This window comes from Artemia franciscana, chromosome 12, assembly GCF_032884065.1.
Source record: "Artemia franciscana chromosome 12, ASM3288406v1, whole genome shotgun sequence".
Taxonomy (NCBI): domain Eukaryota; kingdom Metazoa; phylum Arthropoda; class Branchiopoda; order Anostraca; family Artemiidae; genus Artemia; species Artemia franciscana.
This window is the reverse complement of record NC_088874.1, coordinates 41,850,431-41,877,718: the sequence shown is the minus strand read 5'-3', so window position 1 is coordinate 41,877,718 and position 27,288 is coordinate 41,850,431. Positions and strand designations below refer to the sequence as shown.

The 27,288-nt window shown below is 33.9% G+C and overlaps 1 protein-coding gene across 2 annotated transcripts; it reads left to right on the top strand.

The window, feature by feature from the left end:
• The first annotated feature begins 1,184 nt into the window (after nucleotides 1-1,184).
• LOC136034147 (transcription elongation factor S-II-like) lies at nucleotides 1,185-25,843 on the top strand. 2 transcript variants are annotated; one of them, XM_065715328.1, is made up of 6 exons: nucleotides 1,185-1,309; nucleotides 12,175-12,349; nucleotides 15,576-15,776; nucleotides 22,820-23,022; nucleotides 24,484-24,630; nucleotides 25,625-25,843. In XM_065715328.1, exons 1-6 carry the CDS (start codon nucleotides 1,247-1,249, stop codon nucleotides 25,703-25,705), a joined length of 870 nt encoding a protein of 289 aa, XP_065571400.1. In that variant the 5' UTR covers nucleotides 1,185-1,246; the 3' UTR covers nucleotides 25,706-25,843. The 2 variants fall into 2 exon arrangements, with proteins under 2 accessions (XP_065571400.1, XP_065571401.1); XM_065715329.1 differs by lacking the exon at nucleotides 25,625-25,843 and adding an exon at nucleotides 25,517-25,577.
• The last annotated feature ends 1,445 nt before the right edge of the window (nucleotides 25,844-27,288 follow it).

The following is a 27,288-nucleotide window of genomic DNA, read 5'->3' as shown; positions in this document are numbered from 1 at the left end:
TGAAAAAAAACTTATCTTTTGTATTTGATTCGTTAATAAAGGAAAAAAGTTTGTCCTATTCTTTTTTATACTCGAGCCATACAATATTCAGATTTTTTAATAAAAAAAGACCGAATTTTATGAAAAAAAGCAGTCATTCTTTATTTTAACGTCAAACTTAACTCCAAAAGCATAAAACTAAAATTGCAAGAAATTGGTTAAAACACCTTGTACGAATATTGTTTTTTCTATAATATCCTCTACCAATACATATTTTTCTTATACTTCGCCAGAATTCCATTACAGATAAAAAAAAAAACATATTTTAAAGGTTCCATCTCTTCCAGCTGAAAAAATATGCTTCAACTTCCGAGTCTGATAGGTCAATCAGAAAATTTTTGATCAAAAGTTGAGCAATGTTCAATTTAAAAGGTAATTACTGTTATGCATAATGGGCACTGGAGTTGTTCCTAATATATATTCTTATCCCTGAATTGACTACAATGTCAGCCAAGTGTCACCCATCCTAGGGTCTCATTGACGTCTTTTTACGCAAAAATAGCCATTTTTGAGTGATTTGTCGTTTTTTCCTTGGATTTTACTGTAAGTCCATGTGTCACAACGGTTCAACGGCTGCTTGAGAATATTTTTACTGAGCCGTTCAAATTTATATCTGCAAATTTCAAGTTAATGAGAAACATATTGTATTTATCAGAATTTTGTCAATAAAATCTGACAAACAGCATGAGGGCCATTTTCTTTTAATCCCAGATTTCAATCCTCATGACCTAGAAGGATATTTTTAGGGAAATACAAATATTAGGTAGGAATTATATTTGATTTGGGCATAGCTAGCCTCGACTAATAAAAGTTTAGCTCTTTGCATATTTTTCATTGCTGATACAACTAGATTTAGCTTTTTCCCATGCCTGTGCTGTTTAGATATATTATAGAATTCAACTCCTGCAGTGGAACATTTCTTTATGAGTAGTGCTGTTTAGATATATCATAATATTTTTTGCGCTTCAAATATTGCAGCGAATCGTTTTTGTATGAGCAATTTTGAGATTTTCCTGCATTTTCTATCCGTGAGTCAATTTGCGTTAAATAAAAAGTGTATAATTGAGATATCACTTCCTAATAAAACGTAGAAAGTGGAAATGAGTTGAAATGATGTTCCTTAATAAAAACAGGATCGAACTAACCGCACTTCTTCACCGAAGAAATAGAAGTATTTTATATTCAAATTTTTTATTGACAGAAAAAGATGGGTTGTGAAGATGAGGTGATCAAGATTCAGAAAAAACTTGAAAAGATAATATCTGGATCTGTAAGTTTAAGTCTTATTGATCAGACCTTTTGGTTTGTTTAATTTGAAGGGTTGTTTACAGTAAATTTGACAAACCCCTTCTAATGTCTGAATGTAGACTTGTCTTGATGAAAGTCTACAATTTGCGATAATGTTCTAGACTAGGGACTCCTGAGAAGAAAATATGGTAAGAGTCGAGGATTGGGTCTAGGCTATGAAGAAAGAATTATGTTAAGAAAGCAATTCTTTGGCTAGGCTACTTCATAATTTGCAGACCAATTGTAGCTAACAAATTTTGACTGCAATTGCGTTATACTTTATCCCTGATCTCTTCCCTAATGTATGTGCAAATACATACCCAAACAATAGGCTATAATCCACCATGCATCTCTTGTTTCAATCTTTGTTCATGTAAACTGTGTCAAATGTTACAAAACAGGAACCAGAAAAACAATAGAAATAAAATTAATATCATTAGACTATTTGTTTAATGCTTTCAAAATATTATTTAAATTTTGACACCCTCCCCCCCTTATAATCCTTTATAGGCCTATATAGCTAGCTAGAATGATGCATATAGTATTACTCTAGAATACTATTAGGCCCACTCTAAAGGAAAGATTCTGGTAAAATTCTAGTCAATTGACTTCTTGCTATCTCAAAAAGGGTTTAGGTTAGGAAAATGAAACTTTCAGGGATGGGTCTACAGGCTAAAGTATGTCCTGGGAAGGTATTTTAAAGTACCCACCTCCTTCTCCTTCTAGAGGGGCCCTGAAATTTGTCTACATGACAGATCTATGCCTATTGAAATTTTGACAAAACAACATTTTAGCCTACCTTAATTTTCAGTTACTAGTTGCTTTTTCTCTGTCTTTAGTTCTGAAAATGCAATTCTTGTTATTTGAGTAGAATTTTGATCCATATCAATGTTTTTTTTTCAAAATTTAGGAAATGTATTTGCATATCTTTAAAATCTATAAAATGGGATTGAGCAAAGTTATGAAGCTGAAAACAATTTTGTTGTACTTCAATAAGCAGAAGATGTATTTGGCAAAGTTTCACTTTTACAACACACATTTTTAAAGGTCATCAAAAGTCAGGGCCCTCTAGAGGGCAAAGGAGTAGAGGTAGGTACTTCAAAATACCTTCCCAGGACACACTTTAGCCTGTAGACTCATCCCTGAAAGTTTCATTTTCCTAATCTAAATCCTTTCTTAGATAGCAAGAAGTCAATTAACTAGAATTTTACCAAAGATTCTAGGTAAAATTCTAGTTGAGTGACTTCTTGCTAACTCAGAAAGGGGTTAGGTTAAGAAAATGAAACTTTTAGGGATGGGTCTACAGGCTAAAGTATATCCTAGGAAGGTATTTTAAAGTACCCACCTCCACACCTTCTCCCTATAGAGAGTTCTGAAATTTTCCTACATGACAGGTCTATACCTATTGAAATTTTGACAAAACAATATTTTACCTTAATTTTCAGTTGCCAGTTGCTTTTTCTCTGCCTTTAGTTCTGAAAATGTAATTCCTGTATTTGAGTAGAATTCTGAGCCATACTAATGTGTTTTTTTTTCAAATTTAGGAAATATATTTGGTTATTTTTAAAATCTTATAAATTGAGATTGAGCAGAGTTGTGAAGCTGAAAGCAGTTTTGTTGTACTTCATTCAAGCAGAAGATTTATTTTGCAAGGTTTCACTTTTATATTATACATATTTTTAAAGGTCATCAAAGGTCAGGGCCTTCTAGAGGGAGAAGGAGTGGAGGTAGGTACTTCAAAATACCTTCCCAGGATATACTTTAGCCTGTAAACCTATCCCTGAAAGTTTCATTTTCCTAACCTAACCCCTTTCTGAGATAACAAGAAGTCACTCAGCTAGAATTTTACCATTAGAATATATAGCTCTTTTGAAAGTAATATGTATATATATATATATATATATATATATATATATATATATATATATATATATATATATATATATATATATATATATATATATATATATATATATATATATATATATATATATACATGTATATATACACTATAGATTTATAAATATATATTTAAAATTAGCAAAATAAACCACAAATAAGCCCTTAATAAACATTAATTACAACACAACTATCCAAAAAAGAAGTTTATCAAAGGAAAGTAAAAAGCCATATTAAACTTAAGACAAGCATCAACACATTCCTATAATATTTAAAACTTAATGTTTTGTGAGAAACCAAGAAAGGAAAAGATATAATTAATGAAAAAAAATCAAATAGTTGAGGAAATGAGAATCTTGTCAGCCAGTAGCAAAATATGAAGACAAAAATCAAGCAGATGTTTTGACAAGGGCCTCCCCCAATTTGTCCTTGGTGCTCAAAAGTTAGATTTATTTGCAGTTGGATATAATGATGGAAATATTGTTAAAGACTGCTAACAAATCTGTAAGTTGTTTATAAGTCTTCTTTGTGTTTGTTGAATTGAGAGCTCCTGTCTAAGACAGTGTCAAATCTCAAAATTTAGAGGGGTGTAAAATGCATTTTGAAAATATAGTGGGGGGGGGAATTTGTCTTTCTTTTTCAAAGAAAATAAAAATAAAGGCATTTTCAATGAACAATGAAAAGTCTAGAGGGGAGTATAGGGTGGTTTCCTTGTCCCTCCTGTAATTGACACCACTGGTCTCAGATTTCTGTTTTGCCTCTCTTCAGGTTTCTAAAAATCATTATTGAGCCTTTTTGAACAAACGGACTTTCTCTACACCATTATGATTTAAAAAATAAATGTTATTGACGCATAGAAACTATCAAAGCCATACCCAGGGTGTTGGCTACCAAGTTTCAACCTTGCCCAATTTTTTTCAATTTTTAAAAAGTAACAAAAATACATCTAAACAAATTGTTCCTTTGTTTAGTACTTTTTTTCCACCCCTCCTCCCCCCAACAAAACTTGTATATGCCCTTTAACACACAAGAAATCTGAATAAATAAAAACAAACCAGAAAAGCCAATAAGAGACAAAAAAAATGATTTATCTAAGTAAGAACAGAAGACTTGCAGGGTTGCCATATTATAAAAACTAATTCTTGAATAACAAAATTGTTGAAGTTTTATTTGGGCAACTGCCCTGTAGTAGCACAATAGTAATCACATATAGCTGGCATGTTTGATATTACATCAATATGACAAACATTAAAAAAGCCTCTTCTTTCATGAATATATATTGAAAGTTTCCATAGATTAACATAAAAAATTATATTGTATAAATAATTACAAGAAGAATTGCTAAGGATAACCTGCACTTAATTGTAATTTGGAGTGAGAAATCCCTTAAGTTCAATGTTCTCATGTTTATTCACCCCTGTTTAAAGGCCTTTAGATAAAACATGTCAAAATATTGTTATCTCAACTTGACCAAAGGGTTTTTTTAAATGCCCACATTCCAGTCTTGACTATACCATAAAAGGTAATAATTGTCATTTAATGTTGGTGATCTAATTATGAAATATAGTAGCTTAAAAAACAGTGAAAAGTTAACTTTTTCTAAGGTAAGCAAGGATTTACACTTCTAATAGTAGTATAGGGTCAAATTTGACCAAAATATAAGCTGTAATGTACAAAAAGCTGCACTATATAGATGAGGGGGGAGGGGGTATAGTTAGGGACCTCAAAATACTTTCCCAGGATGTACTTTTTTCTGTAGACCTACCCCTGAAAATTTCAATTCCCTAACCCAACAACATTCCAAGATAGCTAGAAGTCAATCAACTAGAATTTTACCTAAGATAGTTCAATATCACACTTACTCTTGCACTTGAAGTAGTTTAGGTTAGCCTAAGAACTCTAGGTCTAGGCTCTATAAGGGTTATTATGCATCAGACAGTTCTTATTAACAACCTAAGAAGGGAGTAAAAAAAGAAATTTTAACAACAATTAATCCATCAACATAATTGTCTTTTGATATTGATTCATAAAACATGAAATTTTTCATGTTTTAATGAAAAATGAATTGGGCTGATTTTCAAAACAGAAGGAAACAACCATAAAAAAATCAAACAATCCTAATGAAAATTACACCCTCAGATCTACCATATCAGAAAGCCCTGTACTAGAAATTTCAAGCTTCCATATACAAAGCTGTTGAATTTTAGGTTTTTCCCAGAAGAAAGATTATGGAAATGTTTTTTTGTTTGAATTTTCTTTAGTTTTCTGATGGAGTGATTGCATAAGACAAGGGACCTTGAAGATTGTGAGATGGCTCGTTAAAATAGGAATAGGATTCTCTAGTGCTTTGTTTCAGTGATTAAAAAGACTTTGCAGTGGGAGAGTGGCCTTTTCTGCCATTTTTAGGGACCAAACTGTGATTTTCTTTTAAAGAGGGAAAACCTTTGGTAGGTTTTCCTTTAGGGGCCAATCCTGCCATCAATTGATGAATCTGAGATAGGAGATTAATTCATAAGCATCAATTTATATGCATTGAGATTCCCAGTTGCAGAGAAAGTAATGATATGCTGTGAGATATTTGTTCATAGTGTCTAGAAGATTGTCTAGTCTAGTCCCTATAAGATAAAGGGTAAACATAGACATTGTTATCGTAATAGTAGTCTTAACTAATTGATATTTCATGAAATTATGTGCAGTTGCATATAATTGTGCATCATCTATTATGGAGGATCCATGATGGGTAGATCTAAAGATTAATAATTTGTGTCCCAAAGTAGATGTCATCACTCAGCAGCTTACCAGTAAGAGTAACCCCAAAAAATGCTTATAATTTTGTTAGTAAATGATGATAAAATGAAAAAAAAAATATGCTGATAGTAAAATGGTATTTAGTTGGTAACAGACACATTACTTTAATTGATTTTCTTCTGTCAAAAGAATTATTCTATAAGAAATAACCTCAAATGAAGTTAAATCCAGTATAAGTTTTAAACACTAGCCAGCAAAAAAGGATTTTTAGACAAAAGCCTAAGTTGGACTTTTTAATCAACCATATTGCACTTTTAAATCGAGCAAATATTTCATCTCATTATGTGTTCTGGGCTCAAAAGGCCATTTTCTGAAAACAAGAAGGTAAAAGACGTTTTTTTTTTTTTTTTACCTTACTCAGCAAGGGATTGACCTTATGAGTTGTATTGAGAATCTTTAAGCCTTTGTTGCATCAATGGTAGTGGTATTGTTCATGTTAGATATCTAAATGAGTATAAGTCTAATGTTCATCTTTTAATAAAGAAGTTTTACATTAGTAAAATGTCTTATCCAAATAAAATTTACTGTATAAGTGAGTATTTTTCGAATTTTGGAAGCCATAAGATAATGGCTAGTTTTAAAGCTCCCTTTTGGAGTTGTTTTCTTATTTCTCTTTTTGTAAGGAAGTATTTGGAGCAATTCCTTTGAATTTCTCTGGTTCCCTTTGTGCAGGTCCGCTAATCATCCTATCTTGGCTGAATCTTGTTGGTTGGGAAATCATCCATAACCATAATCAGTAGTTCATAATCAGTAGGGAAATCATCCATAAACCATAATCAGTAGAAATTAAAAATTGTTTGAAGAGTTGGCAAAAGGCATTAGGAAGGAGTTCTGTCTATTAAGGGAAATGGTATATAGTGGTTTTACCTTTGTCAAAGGGCTATTAGTTCCAAATGGGGTTTTAGGGGCTTCTCAAGCTTGCAAAAATGCCCAGTAATTTTTCTGGTTATTTTATAAGCCTGTTTGATAGTTTAATATTGAAGTAAAGTAAGACTGTCTTGTCTCTAGTTTCAGGGATTAAATAAACAAATAAACACGCACCCGTGATCTGTGTTCTGGCAAAAAATGCGGAATTCCACATTCTGTAGATAGGAGCTTGAAATTTTTGCAAAAGGGTTCTCTGATATGCTGAATGCAATGGTGTGGTTTTCCCCCTATTTTCCAAAATAAGGCGAATTTTCTCAGGCTCGTAACTTTTGATGACAAAGACTAAATTTGATGAAACTTATATATTTAAAATCAGCATGAAAATCTGATTCTTTTGATGTATCTTTTAGTATCAAACAGTTTTTTAGAGTTTTGTTTACTATTGAGCCGGATTGCTCCTTACTACAGTTCGTTACCACGAACTGTTTGACAATGGGCGAAGTTCATAAGTTGCAGCCCTTCCTCCCGGGAGTCTGGGGGATTAAGTCGTCCTCAAAGACACAGTATTTGATTTTTTGACTATGCGCAACAAAATGACTATCTCAAAATTTTGATCAGGTCACTTTGGGAAAAGATTAGCGTGGGAGTGGGTCTAGTTGCCTTCCAATTTTCTCGGTCACTTAAAAAGGGCACTAGAACGTTTAATTTCAGTTCGAATTAGCCCCCCTCTCGTGACATTCTAGGATCTCTAGATCGAAACGATCGCCCCTGGGGAAAAAAAACACACACACAAAGAAACACGCATACGTGATCTTCCTTCAGGCAAAAAACACAAAATTCCACATTTTTGCAGATAGGAGCTTGAAACCTCTACTGAAGGGTTCTCTGACACGCTTAATCTGATGGTATGATTTTCTTTAAGAATATACATCTTTTATGGGTGTTTCCCCCTTTTTCGAAAATAAGGCAAATATTCTCAGGCTCTGGTCACTGTTGACCTGGGTCACTCCTTGGTTACAGTTACCACCAACTATTTGACAATCAAGATTTTTTTTTTGAAATATTTTATTTTCAACAGCTCACTCAAATGAACAAAGCGTTATTTTATTTTTTCATAACGTAGAATCGTTTTAAAGAACAATGAATATAAAACTTGAAGTTTTTCAAACCAAAATCATTGTTCATCGAGTAATAGGTTGTGTTTTTTTTCAAAGATTCAAGATTTTATTTCATACAAAATAAACAAACACAATTGAAACAGTTCGTTGTAACGAACTGTAAGTAAGGAGTGACCCGGCTCAATAGTAACCATAACCATAAAAAACGGAATTTTTATACCAATAGATTTATCAAAGGAATTGAATTTTGATTTTAAAAATATAAGTTTCATCAAGTTTGGTCCTACCCATCAAAAGTTACGAGCCTGAGAAAATTTGCCTTATTTTTGAGAAAAGTCATAGAATCTTAATTAAAATCACACCATCAGATTCAGCATATCAGAGAACACTATTGTAGAGGTTTCAAGCTCCCATCTGCACAAATGTAGAATTGTGTGTTTTTTGCCAGAAGAAAGATCACAGATTTTTTTTTTTTTTTTTTTTTTTTTTTTTTTTTTTTTTTTTTTTTTTTTTTTTTTTTTTTTTTTTTAGGGGTGATCGTACTGACCGAGTGGTCCTAAAATTTTGCAAAGGGGCTCATTCAAACGAAAATTAAGTTCTAGTGCACTTTTTAAGTTACAAAAAATTGAAGGGCAACTAGGCCCCCTCCCACGCTCATTTTTCCCCAAAGTCACTGGATCAAAATTTTTAGATAGCCGATTTGTTCAGCTTAGCAAAAATATCTGATAACTATGTCTTTGAGGACGACTTAATCACCTAATGTCCCCGGGGAAGGGCTGCAAGTTATGAACTTCGCCCATTGTTTACTTGTAGTATTGCTATTGGTTAGTATACAGACGTTTTCTGGGGGGGCGGGGGTTTTGGGTTATGTGGGAGGATCTTTCCATGGAGGAGTTTTTCATGGGAGAAGATAATTTCTATGAAGGGGGTTCTGGATATCCCAGCATTATTTAAAAAATTACTACTACTACTACCAATAATTCACTGTAGCACCAAGCCGCCTGAGGTCAACACAGTTACGCACGCTCCTCCTCCAACCTAATCTATTTAAAGCCTCCCTCGTTACACCCTCCCAGGAAAAAACGATCAGAGATTAAATTGAAAAAACAAGTTTTTTCAACTGAAAGTAAGAAGTAACATTAAAACTTAAAACGAACAGAAATTATTACGTATGTGAAGGGGTTCGTCCCCTCGTCAATGCCTCGATGTTTCGGCTAAAGTATTTTAGTAATTTCAAAAGAGCTATGTTATTCTAATTAAATGGCGTTTGTGATACAGGAGTCATTCTTAACGAATAGGAACAAAATTCGAACTTTAACGTAAAGAGCTATGTATTGACGAGGAGGCCAACACCCTCATATTATTTGTATGAGGAAGTTCGCCCCCTCGTCAATACCTCGCTCGTTACGTTAAAGTTTGAAAATTGTAAAATATTGGCTGATATAAGCTATAATTTTTTGTGATATTTTCCGACCAATCTTAGCCGCTTCGTAACTATAATTTTTATGTGATAATAAACCAAAGATATTGTATGTGTTCGGCTCGTGATTGTTATTAAATAAGAAACAAAACTAGTTTTTTCCAACTGAAAGTAAGGATTAACATTAAAACTTAAAACGATCGTAAATTATTATGTATATCTTTTAAAGATCTTTTCTATCATTCAGTTGAGTCATTTGAGAATTGCTCAACTTGTGACTCATTTTCATAAAAATAGTTCCGACCTCTTTGGCCTTTTTGTTACTATGCCTTACAAAATTAGTTCCGCAAATATCGCTAATTTAAGTTTCGTGGGAGAATCTTTCCATGGAGAAATTTCTCGTGGGGGAAGGGAATTTTCCGTGGAGGGGAGCTGGATTTCCTGACATCATTTAAAAAACACCGACATTATTTAAAAAACAAGCAATTAAATAAATAAAAAAAAAAAAGTTTCTTTTTCAACTGAAAGTAAGAAGCCACATTAAAACTTAAAAAGAACAGAAAATGTTGCGTATATGAGACGGGTTGCCTCTCCTCAGTAGCTTGCTCTTACGCTAAAGTTTCTTTTTTAACCTTTAAAAGAGGCTATTGTTCTAGTTAAATAGCCTTTGTGATTCAGGAGTCATTCTGAAACAATTGAAACAAAAATCAAACTTGGGCTGTTATAAGGTTATTATTAGTTCAAAAAAGTAAAGTCAATATGCAAATTTCGTTTGAATTATTCATGTATGTTGAACCAAATTCAAAAGATGCATTAATTCAAAAAAGTCCAGAAATTAATAAAAAAAAAAGTTTTTTTTTTAACTGAAAGCAAGGAACAACATTAAAACTTAAAACGAAGAGAAATTATTCTGTATATGAAAGGGGCTGTCCCATCCTCAACTGGACTCGTTATTAACTGGATTTCTTTTTTTTATGCGGGAGGGGGGGGTCAATTGTTTTTGGTTCTCCTTTTTGAAAATCTTGTTTCTAGATTTTTTTTTATCTCTTCTTGCATTCTTCTGGTTCGTTTTGCTTTTATTTTTATTCTTTTGCTATATTAATATAAATGAATAAATAAATCTTAAAACGTGTACAGCTTAAATTGAATATGCGAATCAAGCTTAAAATGATCACAAATATTTTACTATTCTTGCATAAATGAAACCCAAAACGAACAGAAACTAAATAAACGGTCATAACAAAAGTGCTAATGTAAATGAACAAATAAACGTTAAAACAAATAAATTTCTAATTAAATGTGCGAATCAAAGTTGAAACGAACAAAAAATTAATCCAAAGAAGAGTATGGGTACCGCCTCCTTCCCTAACTGTAAAAGTCTAAAACCTACTGCGTCATTGGCGCTTTCCTGAATATGGTGCTTTATTACAAACATTTTCTTATGTACTTCTTACAACATTGTAAATAAAAAAAATGAAATTACAGAAAAATCAAATTTTGGACTGATTGGCTTTTCAGCAGTTGACATCATCATATATCAAATATTTAGTTTAACCTTATTCCTTCCCAAGACCATTCACGAAAAATTTGGTTTCACTACAAACAAGAATTTAGTTACTCCCTTCTTTCCTAACTTTAAAAATCTAAAGCCTACTGCGTGGCGCTTCACTGAAAGCGGATTACATTACAAATATTTATATTTGAAAATATATAATACACTATGCAAGTTTTACTTATTCAATTTCATTTATTAGGAAAAAAATTCTACTTTTTCAATTTTATTTATTCAGTTAGAATTAAACCTTTAGCCTCCTGGTAGTATATTAAACGCTAAATGCATATTAAATGCGTTCATTACCTTGTAACAATTAAATGTTTCTCCTTGTACTATAAAAATATTACATTCAGATTCCTACTGGTACAAAAATTATAGCCTACTACGCCACTGCGCGTGTGGGCGGTTCTAGCTGACAACAAGCTGAATGTAATCGATGAAACCAGGTTCCAATCCGGGTTTTTAGCCTGCTGGTAAAATAGGTTCTGGCTATGACTATTATAGTCTAGACCCAGTGAAAGAAGCGTTTTTTTTCGTATAATAATTCAATCTTCAATAATCTTTGTGTTTTAACAACTAATAACGTACCTTAGTTTCCCCCAATCGCCTTGTGACAATGCAGAAAAAATAATAAAATTAAATAGCCGAAAAACGATGTTATTGTCAGCCAGTGGAACGAAAACAAGCGAAAATAAGAAGATATTTTGACAAGGACCTCTGCCAAGCCGCCTTGAAAAAAAAGAAGGAAAATTAACCTTTTGAAGTAAACTCCGCGACGGCTTGGCCGAGGTCCTTGTCGAAATATCTGCTTATTTTCGCTTCTATTCGTTCCAGTGGCTGACATTATCCTCGTTTTTCGGCTATTTAATTTTATTACTCTTCTGTTATTTTTTCTGCTTTGTTGTACGTCATGTATAGCCATTTAATGAATGTATTTAATACAAATTAAATCTTCTTAGAATGTATTTACTGCAATCGCCATTTAAGGTAATAAAATGATAATGTGAAATGTGCTTATCTTTAGGATAGAATACCTCCTATATTGGTGATGTAACCAGGGGGATGTTTTTAAAACTTACATTTTCTCAGTAGTTGGATCCCTGCACAACGGTGAATCACTTGCGAGACACGTAATTTTAGCTCCAGCCCTGCATCAGAGCTTAATTTAATGTATGTTTTAGGATGGATCTCAAGCCAAAGATCTCCTACTGACACTGAAAGAGCTGCCAATCAATTTGGAAGTTTTAACAACTACCAGAATTGGAATGACGGTAAATTCTTTAAGGAAAAGCACTACGGAAGATGAAATCGTTTCTTTGTCGAAGGCATTAATTAAAAGTTGGAAAAAATTCTTAGGTAAGTGCTCAATTGGTGTCTGAGACAATGGCATCCAATTCGTGTGACTTTTACTTCAGACCTCAGTGATAGAAGCAAGTCATACTTTTGAATAATTTGACGAAGAAGCATCTGAAAGTGGTAAATTCTCTGTTGTTTTAACCTTTTGCCCAGTTGGCTTTGGTCAATTGATCAGCAAATATTATGCAAAAGTCACTCTGAATAATCTTCTTAATTTAGTATATTTGAAAAATGTTCGGTATAATTATCAGTTCAATTTTCGGAAGAGTCTTTCAAAAGAAATGTATACTTTTTGTAACTTACTAAAGTTAAAAAAAAAAAAAAACACTTACTTTATCGCGGACCAATTGTGACCAATGCTGACCAATGGTTTGCGTTGCGCAGGTACCGGTCTCATGATTCGATGCCTTCGGTCGGGAGTCCCATGCGTAGTTTGGGGCAAATTATACGACGATTTCGGTTGTTTGTTTTTTTTTTCCAGATTTTTTCCAGGTATCCATGTAGAGCAGAGTCGACTCTGGGTGAGCTTAAAAAGTCACAGCATTGAACTCGGCTCAAAACCAAATAACCAGGACTCGAACTCCTAACCTCAGGATTTCCAGTCTTGAGCGCTAATCACTGGGCTAGGACGGCTCGAAGAAATGTATGCATGACAATTTAATTTGTTGATCTAAGCACACTTGATAGTGCTCATACTTCAGTTTTAATTTTGTTTTGACACCTTTTTTCATTATTATTTGAAGAAATCACAATGTGTTTACACTCATTCAGAGCAACATTTAAAGCAACAAAAATCGTATAAAAAATACCATGCTAAACTAAACCCAAATAAGTTTCTCAATACCCTGGAGTGATGTAAGTTTTGGCACTTCCCCCTCCTAAAATTTCATAAGATTAAAAATATATATATATATATATATATATATATACATATATATATATATATATATATATATATATATATATATATATATATATATATATATATATATATATATGTGTGTGTGTTTATCTAAATAGCTCCCAAGAAGATGCTGTGACCAGATACAACTGTACCGCTTTTGCTCTCTTAACTACATCAATGAATGGATAAAACCTGACAATCAAATTATGTCGGTATTATCTACGTGTCTTTATTATAGTTTGTATGGTATTTTCTTGGAAATTAATTAGCCGATAATAATTAGTCAGTTGTATAAATGTTAACATCCAGTTTTCAAATCCATGTCCCACAGATTCAGCCATGTTGACAATAAGAGAGCCCATCCCCAGCCATCAAGACATCAAATGTAATGAGGTAGCAGAGTAACTGGCCAGGAGCTTCTTAAATAATTTTATCAACACCAGTGTCCAGAGACATGCGTAGGAGAAGAGCTCCTGCAAAAGCAAAATGGGCAGGTAATGGGCTATTTGGGCTACTCTTACAGAATTGGCTATTTTCTTCAAGGGAAGTTAATATTTTTTGTTGTAGAATCAAAACAACTCTCTGACCCTGAGAAAGGAATAGTTTGCTAGGAATAAGCGAGCTGATCCATGCTGCAGATTTTGCAACTATATCCGAGAATTCCTGAGTCAGTTCATTTAGCAATAAGTAGTAAATATGTGGGCTATATATTTACTACTTCTTGCTAGGTGAACTGACTCAGAAATTCTGGGATACAGCTACAATTCTTGGATATAGTATTGGTCAGCTCGCTTATGCGTGGCAAACTCTACCGGCTGAGCAGTAGCTTCTTAAATAATCCGCAGATTTTGTGACTCTACTCCAGAATCTCTAAGCTGCTTGATTTTTGGATGTCAATCCATCCAGTAAGAAGTAGTAAATATTAGGAAGAACCTCAACGTTGCAAACCTGAAACCTGACATTAACTTGTTGCTGCTCTTAAGTCTACAGCTATCTCTTAAGGGTGGCTGTATAGAAATATCATCATTTTCTTGTTGTTTGATAACATTTGTGCATAGATTGAACAAATAATAGAAAGACTTTGTGACCCTCATTACCTGCGGATGGAAAATCGTCTTGAAGCCAAAATAAGAAGATATTGATTCTTTGCGAAGCTGAATAACTAAGGAAAGTCTGCAACGTTTTTAACATAAGACCTGAAATAAAGGACTGTGTTTTGGATCGTTTGAAAACACAAAACACATTTAAAGATACAAAACAATTGAGGGGTGCTAACTGCCTACAAGAAGTTTTTCTCAACTCGTGTGTGTTGGCTATTAAGAAAAACTCATTGAAGCACCAAGCCGCCTGAGGCCAATGCAGCTATTCACGCTCCTCCTCCGTCCCAATTTATACAAAGCTTCCTTCTTTATACCCTCCCAAGAAGTTCCAATTCCCCTTATACCCTTGTTTATGACCTCTTTCCCAGTCAGTTCTGGGACGACGGCCTACTTCTCCTTTGACCTTAGAATATTGGCCAAAGGGTCTACCTTTGGCAATCTGGTAATCTGTCGATTATTACTGAGAGTCTTTTATACTGGCAGTATTTTATAAATGTATTTATAATTGTATATAAATATTAGTATTTCATAATTAGTATTTATTAGTATAACATATCCGCATCGCATTACCTATTTTTACTTGCCTTTATTTTGCCTTCCAAATTGAGTTCGGATTTGCTATTGAGCTAAATTAAAAATTTCTTATTAAGACCCAGATTTGTCAGTCTTGCATCCGCCTTTGTTTCAGAAATTAGATAGATATTAGCCAAGGCATACTTTCAGAGTGGGAATTAATGGGTTTAGAAAATCGGGAGATGTCCCCTCTTTGAAAGGCTGCGGAGCCTTTACGTGTTGCTGTGTCTTATATTTACTGTGCGCTTTTTTTTGTAATATATCTTACCTCTATCTTATCCTAAAAATTTCACTTCAAATGTTGTGAAAATACAGAATTACACAAGACTACTCACGATTGCTTCACGAAATATCGCTAATACTATGTTCTTCGGGGCTCAGTGGCACGGCACAATATTTACTATTAGTCTGGCTCTGACAGACCTGACTTTTTTTGGAGGAAGCCAATTTGACTAACTGGAGGAAAAAGTTAAAAATTCAGAGGGTCTTGTTAGTTGTCTAAAAGCACCTCTGATAAGTCGTTAAGCAAAAGAACTGAAACGAATACCGTTCTACCCATGGGTATGGGTTGGTATTTAGTTTTGCTGATTATTGTCAGTGATTTTTTGTTCATGGTTTGATTTCAGACATTTAAAGTCGTTATTTTCAGACCCACCCGCCGCATCATCTGGAAAAGAGGTTAACAATGATAAAAAGGAAAAGAAAGAGACAGCACCAGAAGAGGCTTCGAAACCTGATGAAGACAACTCAGCACTTCAGCGTGCTTTTCCGGCCTTGCCCTCGTATACAAACGATGCTGTTCGGCTCAAATGTCGAGAGATGCTCCAAAATGTGCTCCGTGGAGACGGCGGTACTATATAGTTTTTATGGTTCTTCTTAACTAGATATTGTCTATGTTAAGAGGTGTAAATACACCTGGGAAAATTCTCTCATCGACTTTTTTTTTTTTTTTTTTTTTTTTTTTTTTTTTTTTTTTTTTGAATTCCTCTGCGGGGTGTCTCACATCTTGCTTAACATATTTGTGAAATTTAATTTTATCTCTTCGGAAAATAATCTAAATTGCCAATAGAATTATAGTAGCATAAGGCCAAGGCTGTATCCAGGGTGGGGGGGGGGTCCAGGTTTGACCCCCTCCCCCCCCCAAAAAAAAAAAAGAAGAAGAAGAAAATATCCGACCTATAAAAAAAATTAACAAAGTTGCATATAAACAAATTTTTTATGCCTTTTTTTTATGCGTAAAATCCCCCTCCCGCGAAAAATTTTTAGTATACACCCTTGCTCAAGACATTCGTTTTTACAGTTTCTAAATTTTTGTTACATTTCTCTGCCAATATTCTTGTCTAAGAATATAATCTAAGCTCATGCTGTTCTTTGTTGTTTATTGTAAATATTGTACGATTTAAATTAGCTTTTTTCATTTCATAGCAGATGAATAATAGTACTTTAAATATGTTATCTGCTTTTTCTTGGCACTTGTTGTGCTTTTGTCCTCCTATATTGAAATAAAAAAATTGAACTGTGCATTTTAGAAAAGTGACAATTATCTCAATTGGTAAAAAAAAAATTTGAAATATTAGTCGAAAAGGCATAGAAAAAGAAAAAAGATACCGGATCCTAAATATTGAAGGAAAATAGTTTCCCCTGTCCCCCAAATTCTTAGTCCTTTTTAATTATAATATAGAAATTAATATATTTTTAATTGATACTGCCATGTGGACACCATTTTTATAGTTTTTCCTCCTTAAAGACTTGACTTTATCCAAATAATTATTTTTGGTATCTAAACTTTGACTTTTAAAAGCCGTGATGTGATATTGCAAGAAAGAAACTTAACTGCTTAGATTTGTATTTGATTTCGTCAAACTAAACATGATTCTGTCGATTGGTCTTGTTTTTGTTTTATTGGGTTCTTAATATATTTAGTAGGTTTCTTTTAAGAATTAAGTATCCTCTTTTCTCGCAAACAAAATAGTTGTGAAATAGAGTTTGAACCCTTGTTGAGTTCTTAGATTCTTGGTCATTTTACAAATCTCGATAGGCTTTGTCTCACGGTTCTAAAAACTGTTCTGCTACCTATTTTTACGATTTAAGCTTGATTAGCTTAGATTAGTATTTGATGCAAAAGATCTGTATACATGAACACGCACCCTTGACTTATATTAATTGAAAAAAAAAACTTTCCGAAAAAGAAACTTTCTAAATAAAAGCACAGACCATTTTAAATTTAAAATCAGACGATATGTAGCTTAAGATCAGAAGAAATGCAGCTTAAAACTAAGCATTGGAATTCATAATACAGAAGCTTCGGACAAGAGGGTTTTCCCCTTCCTTCTGAGATTAAATATATGTAAAAAAAAGTTGTTTTTTTTAACTGCAAGTAAGGAGCAACATTAAAACTTAAAACGAACTGAAATCATTCCGTATATGAAAGGGGTTGTCCCCTCCTCAACGCCCCGTTCTTTACGCTAAAGTTTGACTCTTTGTCACAACTCTACATTTTAAATCGGTCGATTTAGTTTTGATCGGTCGATTCTGATAAAAAAAGGGGGTGGGGGAGGAGGCCTAGTTGCCCTTCAATTTTTGTTTACTTAAAAATGCAACTAGATTTTTTCATTTTTTTACGAACGTTTTTGTTAGTAATAAACATACCTTCCTTACGAATTAACTTGCGTAACGAACTTCTATATTTGTGTATCTTTACTACGTATATGACGGGGTTTGCCTCCTCGTCAATACTTTAGCGTAAGGGACAAGGTATTGTGGAGGAGATGAACCCCCTTATTTATTTAATATTTGACGTTCATTTTAAGTTTTAATGTTGCTCATTACTTTCAGTTGGAAAAAAAATTATTTATTTTCTCATTGTTTTTTTAATAATACTAGAAAATCCCGCGCCCCTTTCATGGAAATTCTCTTCCCTCATGATAAATTCCTCCATGGAAAGATCCTCCCTCGTAACCCCCTCCCCCCGACCCACCCCCACCCCAACGCGAAAAAGTCCCCCTGAAAACGTCCTTGCACTTCATAATAACCATTACTATATGTAAACAATGGTCAAAGTTTCTAACTTGCAGCCCCTCCCCGGGGGACTGTAGGGGATTAAGTCGCCCCCAAAGACATACTTATTAGGTTCTTGACTAAGCTGAACAGAATGGCTATCTCAAGATTTTTATCTGTTAACTTTGGGGAAAAAAGTGCGTGTGAGGTGGCCTAGGTGCCCTCCCATTTTTTGGTCGCTTAAAAAGGGCACTAGAACTTTTAGTTTCCGTTAGAATGAGCCCTCTCGCGACATTCTAGGGCCACTGGGTCGATACGATCACCCCAGAAAAAAAAACAACAGACAAACAAATAAACACGGATCCGTGATCTGACTTCTGGAAAAAAAATACGAAAATCCATATTTTTTTAGATAGGAGCGTGAAACTTCTACAGTAGGGTTTTCTGATACGCTGAATTTGATGGTGTGATTTTCGTTAAGATTCTATTACTTTTAGGGGGTGTTTCCCCCTATTTTCTAAAATAAGGCAAATTTTCTCAGACTCGTAGCTTTATATGGGTAAGACTAAACTTCAGGAAACTTAAATCTTTAAAATCAGCATCAAAATGTCATTCTTTTGATGTAACTATTGGTATCAAAATTCCGTTTTTTAGGGTTACGGTTACTATTGAGCCGGGTTGCTCCTTACTACAGTTCGTTCCCACGAACTGTTTGATATGTAAAGATCGATATATACAAGCCAATGCTTCCGAAGAAAAAATCATATTGCTTTTTTCATTATTGAATTTAATTGTCATCAAATTCGTTTCTGGGCAATTTTTTTTTTTTTTTTTAATTAGCCTAAGTTTTGTGAGTAAGGGATGTACTCAAGAAGTAAGGGAAATTGTATTTTTCACCGTGTTACTTTTACTGAAAATCATGGTTGCAACAGTAGTTGCAACTGAACAAAAAGAGAACCACAACCTATCGTTAAAAACGAAAATACCCGAAAGAGCTAACGTCCCCGAAGGTTAAAAAACGGGTTTTAAAGGATTGTGCTCCCAATCGACGTTTAATAGAAATAGTTTGTTTGTTTTTTTCTGATTAAACTAAATGTTTCTCTGTAGTTCTGGAAAGGAATTTTATAAAAATTTTAAAAAGGAGTCTAAAACCCCTCAAACGAGACCGAATATAAAACGCAAAAACAGTAATATTTACCTATCTGGAAAACATAGTAAATATACATAGTGTAACAGACTGCCTTTTGAAATTACTACAACCGACCCGTTAATTTATCTATAGTTTAATTGTATCTTAGAAGCTGCCGCTGTATGTAAAGAAAATAGGTCAGCTTAATCCTCTTTATACATTTGTCTTTGTATTTTTCTGATTTAAAATACCTCTTTTGGTATTTTCATGGAAAAATTATTTTTTCGTATTTTCGTTGAAAAAAACGGGCAAAAGCAAAAATATAGCTTCTTCCTCTAGATTAAAAAAAAACAAGCTCCCTCCCCTCTTAAATTTTGTGAAATTAAAATTAGAAAATTATAGTATTTTAATACTTTTTGTAAAAGCCTTATAAGATACACATCTTTGAAAATTTTTATCTGCGTTTCCGCAACTCAAATCAGTTGAATCCACTTTTTTTTGTTTCGTTTGTTTATGTGTGTGTGTGTCAGCAACTGTGGTGAGAATTTCTTGCAGGTTTAGCACGAGAGTACTATTTTAGCAGTATTTCATTATGTGTTGAACTGTAGCACGTGCTCATGGTTGCTAAAATAGCACGAAAGTGCTATTTCATCACTGTTTTACCAATATTGCAGTAAATTTGTTGGTTATAGTACCGAAAATTGCTATGTAGCACGCAAATTTTGACAATTGTAGCGCTCCAAGAATTGATACCGTGGTGGCAACCCTAATTTTCTGAATATAACATGGGTAGCGTTCGGAAATATTTACTGTAAGTTGAAAAATTACTTATGCTATCTATATTTTGATTACCCTGGAGTTGATTCAATTTATGATTTTAGATAAATTTTTAGCGTTAACGGTAGCATTGTATAAATTTAAGGCTGATAGAAAACTATAACCAATAAGCTAAATAATAAATATGACAAAATAAGATTTTCTTTTTAAACTGATTATGACGAGCCCTGATTATTCGAATTTACTTCATTGAGTCAAAGTACGAAATACGTTGAAACTTGAAAAAATATAAAGTAATGATGAAAATAAATGATGAAAAATAAATTATAAATGATAAAGAATATGATAAAAAATAAACCTATTTTTTTAACGGATTATTACAAGCCCTGATTGTTCGAATTTGCTTCATTGAGTCAACATGCAAAGTATTAAAAAGAGGCCGTAAACTTAAGAAGAAAAAAAAATATTAGTCAACTGGAAACTTTTATTACCAACTGGGGGGGGGGGGGGGGGGTAAAAAGTCTTCTAGAGAATAAATGTTAAAAAAGCAGCCTTCAAGCAATGAAATACAGTGACACTCTGAAGGTTTGGTACGGTTTTAACTTAAAAAAAAAAACAAAAAAAAAACTCCCCGAATTATATGTACTTCAAAAATTAAATTATTTCTTTTATATGTAACAATCTACCCGAATAATATTCTACTACTTTACGTGATGAGCAAATTGTTTATTTTCACCATAAACTTTTAAGTGTGCATACCACCATTTCCCACGCAAGATGTTCGGCGAACACTGCCGAAAATCTGGGTCAGTTACAGCCAGTCTTTTGCTTTTTTGGTATCAGTTTTCTAATTAAAATAATCTTTTTATCTGGTAATATTTAATATACATTATAATTTAGGCAGGAGTTAGTACTTTTAGTTAATTGCATAATAGTTACTTGTACCTTTGAAACTACTCATGGGTTGTGATTTACGACACGGCGTTAATATTTTGTTCTTTTGGGTTCAGTGTCATTGTACACTATTCAATACCTATTAGGCTCACTTATTCTAAAGCCTGTTTTATCATGAAAGCCCCAGTCCACTTCATCTCTCACTTTTTACGTTTTATTAACGAATGATGTTAATTTTAGTTGACTAAAAAGGAATTATTCCTTGATAAAAAAAGGAATAGTTTGCCTGGGAATTGAAGAATTTCTATTTATTGGGTGTATATGGCTTTGTTGGGGTAAGGTATTTCCCCCTCTCCAAGGCAGGCATCCTTTTCCGTCACTTTTTTTCTCTTTTTTGTAATTGTAACAATAACCATAATTTACTTACGCACTCTGTACAGACAAAATTTTACAAAAGGAATATAGAATTTTTATGAATCTTGCCATGGATTTAGTTTTTGTTTTGGTCTAGCATTACAATGCTAGTTTGGTTGACTTGCCAATAACACGAAAATATAATTTAATATGCGCTTCAATTTATTATGCGGTAAGGTAGGCTTTCTGGTACACTCCTATGGGTTGCATAGGGTTATTTGAGACTCAGGGAGGTGCGCAGAGGAGGGGAGCCCAGAGTCAACCCTACTGTCACCGTCCCCCCGGATAATTGGAAATTTATGGGCACGTCTTTTTGAAATTAATCAAATAAAATTTGTGTTTTTATTATTGCCCTTCTTACCCCTTCTCCGAAAACCATTTATTATGGCGCTCCTCCCCCTCTCGAAAAAAATCCTGTTTGCATTTCTGTTAGGGGGAGCTAACGGTAAAGGATAGAACACATCACTTACTTCCCACGCGGAATATGTGTATTCAGCCCGAGTCTTTATGCATTTCAATTAGGTTTAGTCGAAGTCTATCGCTAATGCGTTTATCATATTCCGGATGATCGGCTGTGTTGAATTATGTTGAAAAGTCGTTGAAAAGCGCATTAACATAAAAATAACGAAGTTCCTTTCGAGTTGTTAAAAACAGAATTTTAGAAAAATGGATTTTATTCGTGATAAACTCTTCCGTTATATCTCATATATTGTTATCTAATCTCGTTTGTATGATCTGTTTTACTTTTGCAAAAAAAATTACTGCTTTATACGCCCTGGGATAACCTGATTATCTTGGTAAATATTTACGGCCCATCCCTACTATTATTTGACATAGGCTCTTAGTGTTATTGTTATTTATTCTGTTCGAAAATTTTCAAAAATAGTGGGGTATCACAACATCCCAGGTTAGTCTATCTTTCCCTAGCAGCAGCTTTGCTTTAAAAGACGAGAAACAGCCTTATCTTCTCTCAGCAAAGGTGAATGTGCCACAGAAAGGTCATTGAAGTTGTTCACAACACCGTCTTATTATTGTTTTTGGTTCGTTATAGGCGGTATTATCATCAGCTTCGCTTGAAACTTTACGCTGAAGATTTTCATTTATTTTGCACCTGACATTTGTTTACCGTTTCAAAAAGTGTATTTTACAGTTTAGTATCTTCAAACATCGTAATTGAAGAGGGCTTTGGAGCAATGTCGTGGGGGTAGTATATTGGACCTGGGCATTCTATAGGGTTCTTGGTATCTTTTATTCATTTATATGTTTATTTCGCTGGACACGTCAACGGTTGGTGTTGTTGACCGGGCAATTGACGGTGAATATGTTTAATTACACTTGTTTGAATTACATGTAGTGAAGTATGGATGTTGTATTTATTTAAAGAAGTTTTTTTTTCATCCCGTGCATTACGAATTTGTCTTCTCAGCCGGGCTCTGAACATTTTGTAACTTATTTTATTATTAAAATGAACCTGAACCAGTGACCTTTTGCATGTGTAAAAAAAGGTGGCAGCTACTGAGGGAAGGTTTAAAAGTGAGTTCCTATCACCGAATACCAAGATCAAACTCTGAACAATAGACAAACAGTCAACCCATATTTAGCTAATGGGGGCAGCCAGGGTAACACTAAATACAATAGGGCTCTTTATTAACTCCCGTTGTAGAAAATGACTTTTATTATAGAAATGCCTGATGGAAGCAATGACCCAGGTCTAGTAGCAGAACAGATTGAAGACGCCATTCATGCTGATTTCAAGTCTACAAACGAGAAATATAAGAACAAAATACGAAGTCGAATTATGAATTTGAAAAGTAATAACATGCTTCGATTGAACGTTCTCACTGGAGCTGTGTCCGCTTCTAAGTTATCGAAAATGACTCCAGAGGTAAGATCAAAAATTTTTATTTACTATTTTTCATAAGTTGAAGTAAAATGAACTGACAAATCAGAGAAGCTAGTGATTAGAAAATTTTCTAAAGATAAAAACAACTCTTTTTCTAAGTATTTCTTGTTATATATAAGTAATGATATTTAAGGGCTATTCCACATAACATGTTTAAAATTAATTATATTAAAAATAAAACAATGGAGAAAGAACCTTATTTTTACGTTCATCTGGCTTAAAGGGGAGCATACTTGCATGATTTTTCTTTCGTTTGTTTTTTTATTTATCGACCTACTATAAAAACACAAAGGAAGAAACGGAGTATATCAGAAATAATAAAAAAATAGACATTAAAAATCACTTAAAACACTATTCACAAGAAAGTGGCATGAGGCGCGAATTTGCTGATGCGCATTTATGCTTAGCACGGAGCTCAACACTATCTGCCTAGAAGAAAGACATAGGAAATATTTACAAAGCATAGAGTAATTTTTTCTAAGACGCGACATGTCTCTACCTGTCAAGAGGAGGAGCACTCCCGACAAAAATGTAACGTGGAGCGCGACTCAAGAAGAGGAAATTATTCCAAGATCTTTCTGGCAAAATTTGCCTCGATTTTGTATCATCGAACCGTAACTAGGAATTTTCCAATTTTTCGGAACCTTTTCACTATTTCACAACATATTTCCACTCTTATCTGACGTAACGTACAGGTGAACCGTGTTCCTATATACATAAATGAATCGACGCAAGAAATAGCAGAAGTACCGATAGAGTACTGTAGTTACAAAGCCCATTTACCAACTCGACCTTACTCTTAACCCAAACAATCCTCACGCCATTTCATTCATTTGTTGATAGATAAGTCTATCTATCATCCGTCCATGTGTTTCAGTGGATCCATGCACTGAAACGTTTCACCGAATCCACTCTCTTTGGAGGGGGGGGGGGGGATTTCCAGTGCTTTGGCGAGTTCGGTGCTTCTGGACGTGCTAGGACGATAAAAATTGGCAGGTGTGTCTGGGACCTGCATAAATTGACTTGAGAACAGTTGCTTGTTTGATTCGACCATCTGGGGGGCTGGAGGGAGAGGAAATCATGAAAATTGAGGTATATTTATCTTACGAATGGATGATCAGATCTTAATGAAACTTGATATATAGAAAGATCTTGTGTCTTAGATGCCCCATTTTAAATTTGGATCGGACGACTATCACATTAGCTGTTTAAAAATGTTTTGTTTGTCCCTTACTTTAAACCGCTCCTCCACCCCTAAATGTAGGCTACAAAGTCCATCTACCAACTCGACCTTACTCTTCACCTAAATAATCCTCACACCAAGTTTCATCAAAATACCCCGTTTCCTTCGAGGGTTCTAGTGTGTACAAGTGCCATATGAGCTCTTTGTTCTTGTTACATGGCTTCTCCATGTTCTTAAATAGCCATTTACCATATTTACAGGAAATGGCGTCAGTTGAGATGAAAGCTCTTCGTGACAAGTTTGTCAAAGAAGGTATAGAAGACTCTCAGTTGGCAGTTGTTGAAGGAACCAAAACAGATCTGCTCAAGTGTGGCAAATGTCACAAACGGAATTGTACCTATAATCAGGTAAGATTATATACATTATTTTTAGTTTTACTTTTAAAACGCAATTCCCCATTATGTGTGGTACTTGCCCTTGATAATTGAACCTTTGAAACTATCAAAATTATAGTGTTAGATACTTGCAGTTTTGTATTATTATGCATACAGGCGTTCATTCCATCATAAAAACGAGGAACCATCTAAAAAGTTTGAGTGGGCGTCTTAAACCCAGAAAATTCACTTTAAATACATATTATTTGACCTTTTTTGGCACTCTTGCAATTTGCATTAACGCCTTGGCCGAATTCTTTCTTTTTACTGCTACATCTGAACACTTTTTGTTAGAGGTAATCTTTCACTTTGAAGACAAACATACTAGACATGCTCTTTTTTTAGCTGGCTTTGGGACAGTTTTTAGGAACTAGTAGTTGCAACTCAGGTTTTACCCTGGACTCGAAGTAAGATTAAACAGAAATTAGTTTAGGAGTATAAGGTATTCATAGAAGTAACAATGAGCAGGCTGACAAACGGTTCTTGGTACTCGTTACTCTATATACTCTGTTGTACAATGCAAAGTAGAAAAAAAAAAAAAAAAAACATGAATTAAAATCAAGTATTTGCGGGCATCAAGACATGGCTGATTGTAGAAAAAGCCAAGACAGATAGTCCGAGTGATTGAGAGGCAGATCTGGCTTAAGCCCTTTTTGGGATTGTATAAAAATGACGTCAGTTCATTTGTAAATAGATAAGTCTAATCTATCTTTTATTCTTACATAAAATTATCATTGGTTGTGGAAATCTAACTCACAATCCCACTTGGAATGTTAGATTTAGCCTAAGAATAAAACAGAATTTAAACGAATTTGAACTTTCAGTTCAAATGATAGCTTTCATTTGTCTTTTATTTTAGCTGCAAACAAGAAGTGCTGACGAACCTATGACAACATTTGTCATATAATAGCTGTACAATGTCATTTGTCATATAATGTCATAATAATAGCTGTCATTTTTCTTTTAGCTGCAAACAAGAAGTGCTGATGAACCTATGACAACATTTGTATTGTGTAATGAATGCGGCCATCGCTGGAAGTTTTGTTAGATTAGTTTTTGACAATGAAGTACGTGTTTAAGACTATTTTTTAATAGTGAAATTATCAAAGTGATTACTGTCCCTGTCACTCTGATTTTAACGAATATTTTGATGATAGATATAAAATAAAAATATACACTACTGTAATTTTGGATTCAACTCTTGTTGATAGGAGAGCATTGCTAACTGCTGAAAACAATGTTGTGACCAAGATGGACTCAGAATTGCTCAAAGCCTCCATTCATACTGGAGGTCCCAGGGACTTCTTGCTATTGAGTTCTAAGCCGGCTTTAGCGCTTCGGTGTAGACCTGAAAAGATATTTAATCCCTGTTCTGCACTGGTATCCGGGATCATTGCTTTTCCTGAGGCCAAAATAATTTCAATGATTAAAAGAACTTAAAAATTGGAACGTTACGACGTTAAAAAATGACTATCGTATCGACATTCTGACTGACGAATTCAAACGATTTGAACTTGACTTATTAGGAGTTTCAGAAACTCATATCCCAAGGGTAGGAAGCAATTAGGTGATATAGAATGTGTTTACTCAGGCTGGAAGGTTGAGATACATAGACAGAGAGTAGGTCTCATGATGAATAAGAAAGCTTCTAAGTCTTGTTTAGGCTTAGAAAGTATTAATAAAGAATACTAATTGCTTATTTTATTACTAAAAGTTCTGGGTATCAGTTATAGTAGTATATGCTCCTGCAGAACCGACTAACGGAGATACTAGTGACACTGATGAATCTTTCTTACAGTTACAGGAGCAAATAGACAGGGTCCCAGGTAGAAATATGATGTGTGTGCTAGGAGATTTTAACGACCAGGTCAGTAGAAATAAGGATAGATGGTATCCTAGCTTAGGTAAATTTGGTGTAGAAAAAGAAAACAGTAATAGCTACAGACTTCAGCAATTTTGTAGGTATAACAAGCTAGTTATAAATAATACGGGGTTTGGTCATAAAATGGCCAATATGTTAACATGGTATCCTCGTGGTGGTTAGACAGCAAACCTTATTGATTATGTTATTGTAAATTGAATACTGGCAGGATCAATACAAGACACTAGGGTATATAGGAGTGCTGTTATTGATGTTAAAAGTAAATATCACCATCTACTAGTGACTAGGGTAAATTCATAGACGAAATTTTTGAAGGGGAACTACCTCTCGGGAAGTTGTAATGCTGGTAGACTCTAGGATGAGAATTAGAGAGGAACTTTCTCGTAACAGTTGAATACTAAATTTGAGAGTTTAAAATTTGACCATGGAAGATGGCTGGTGCTTTTGGTGTCTTAGGGAAGAAAGTTAGGACTGCAGCTAGGAATATTAGTGAAAAAGCTTTATGTTTAATAGAGAGGAGAAGGGGCTTCCACAATAATTATCTGAGGGATAGATCATATGAAAACAAAAGGAACGTAAAGAAAGTGGAGAAAGCATTAAAATATGAAATAAAAAGGTGTTAAGTGGAGGCCATGGATAAAATTGCTGAGAATCTGGAAAATGCCACTAGACTGCATAGTAGTAAAATAGTGTACTCGCATGTTAATAAATTGAGAGGGAGAAGTCAATCCGGACTTGCCCCAGTTAAA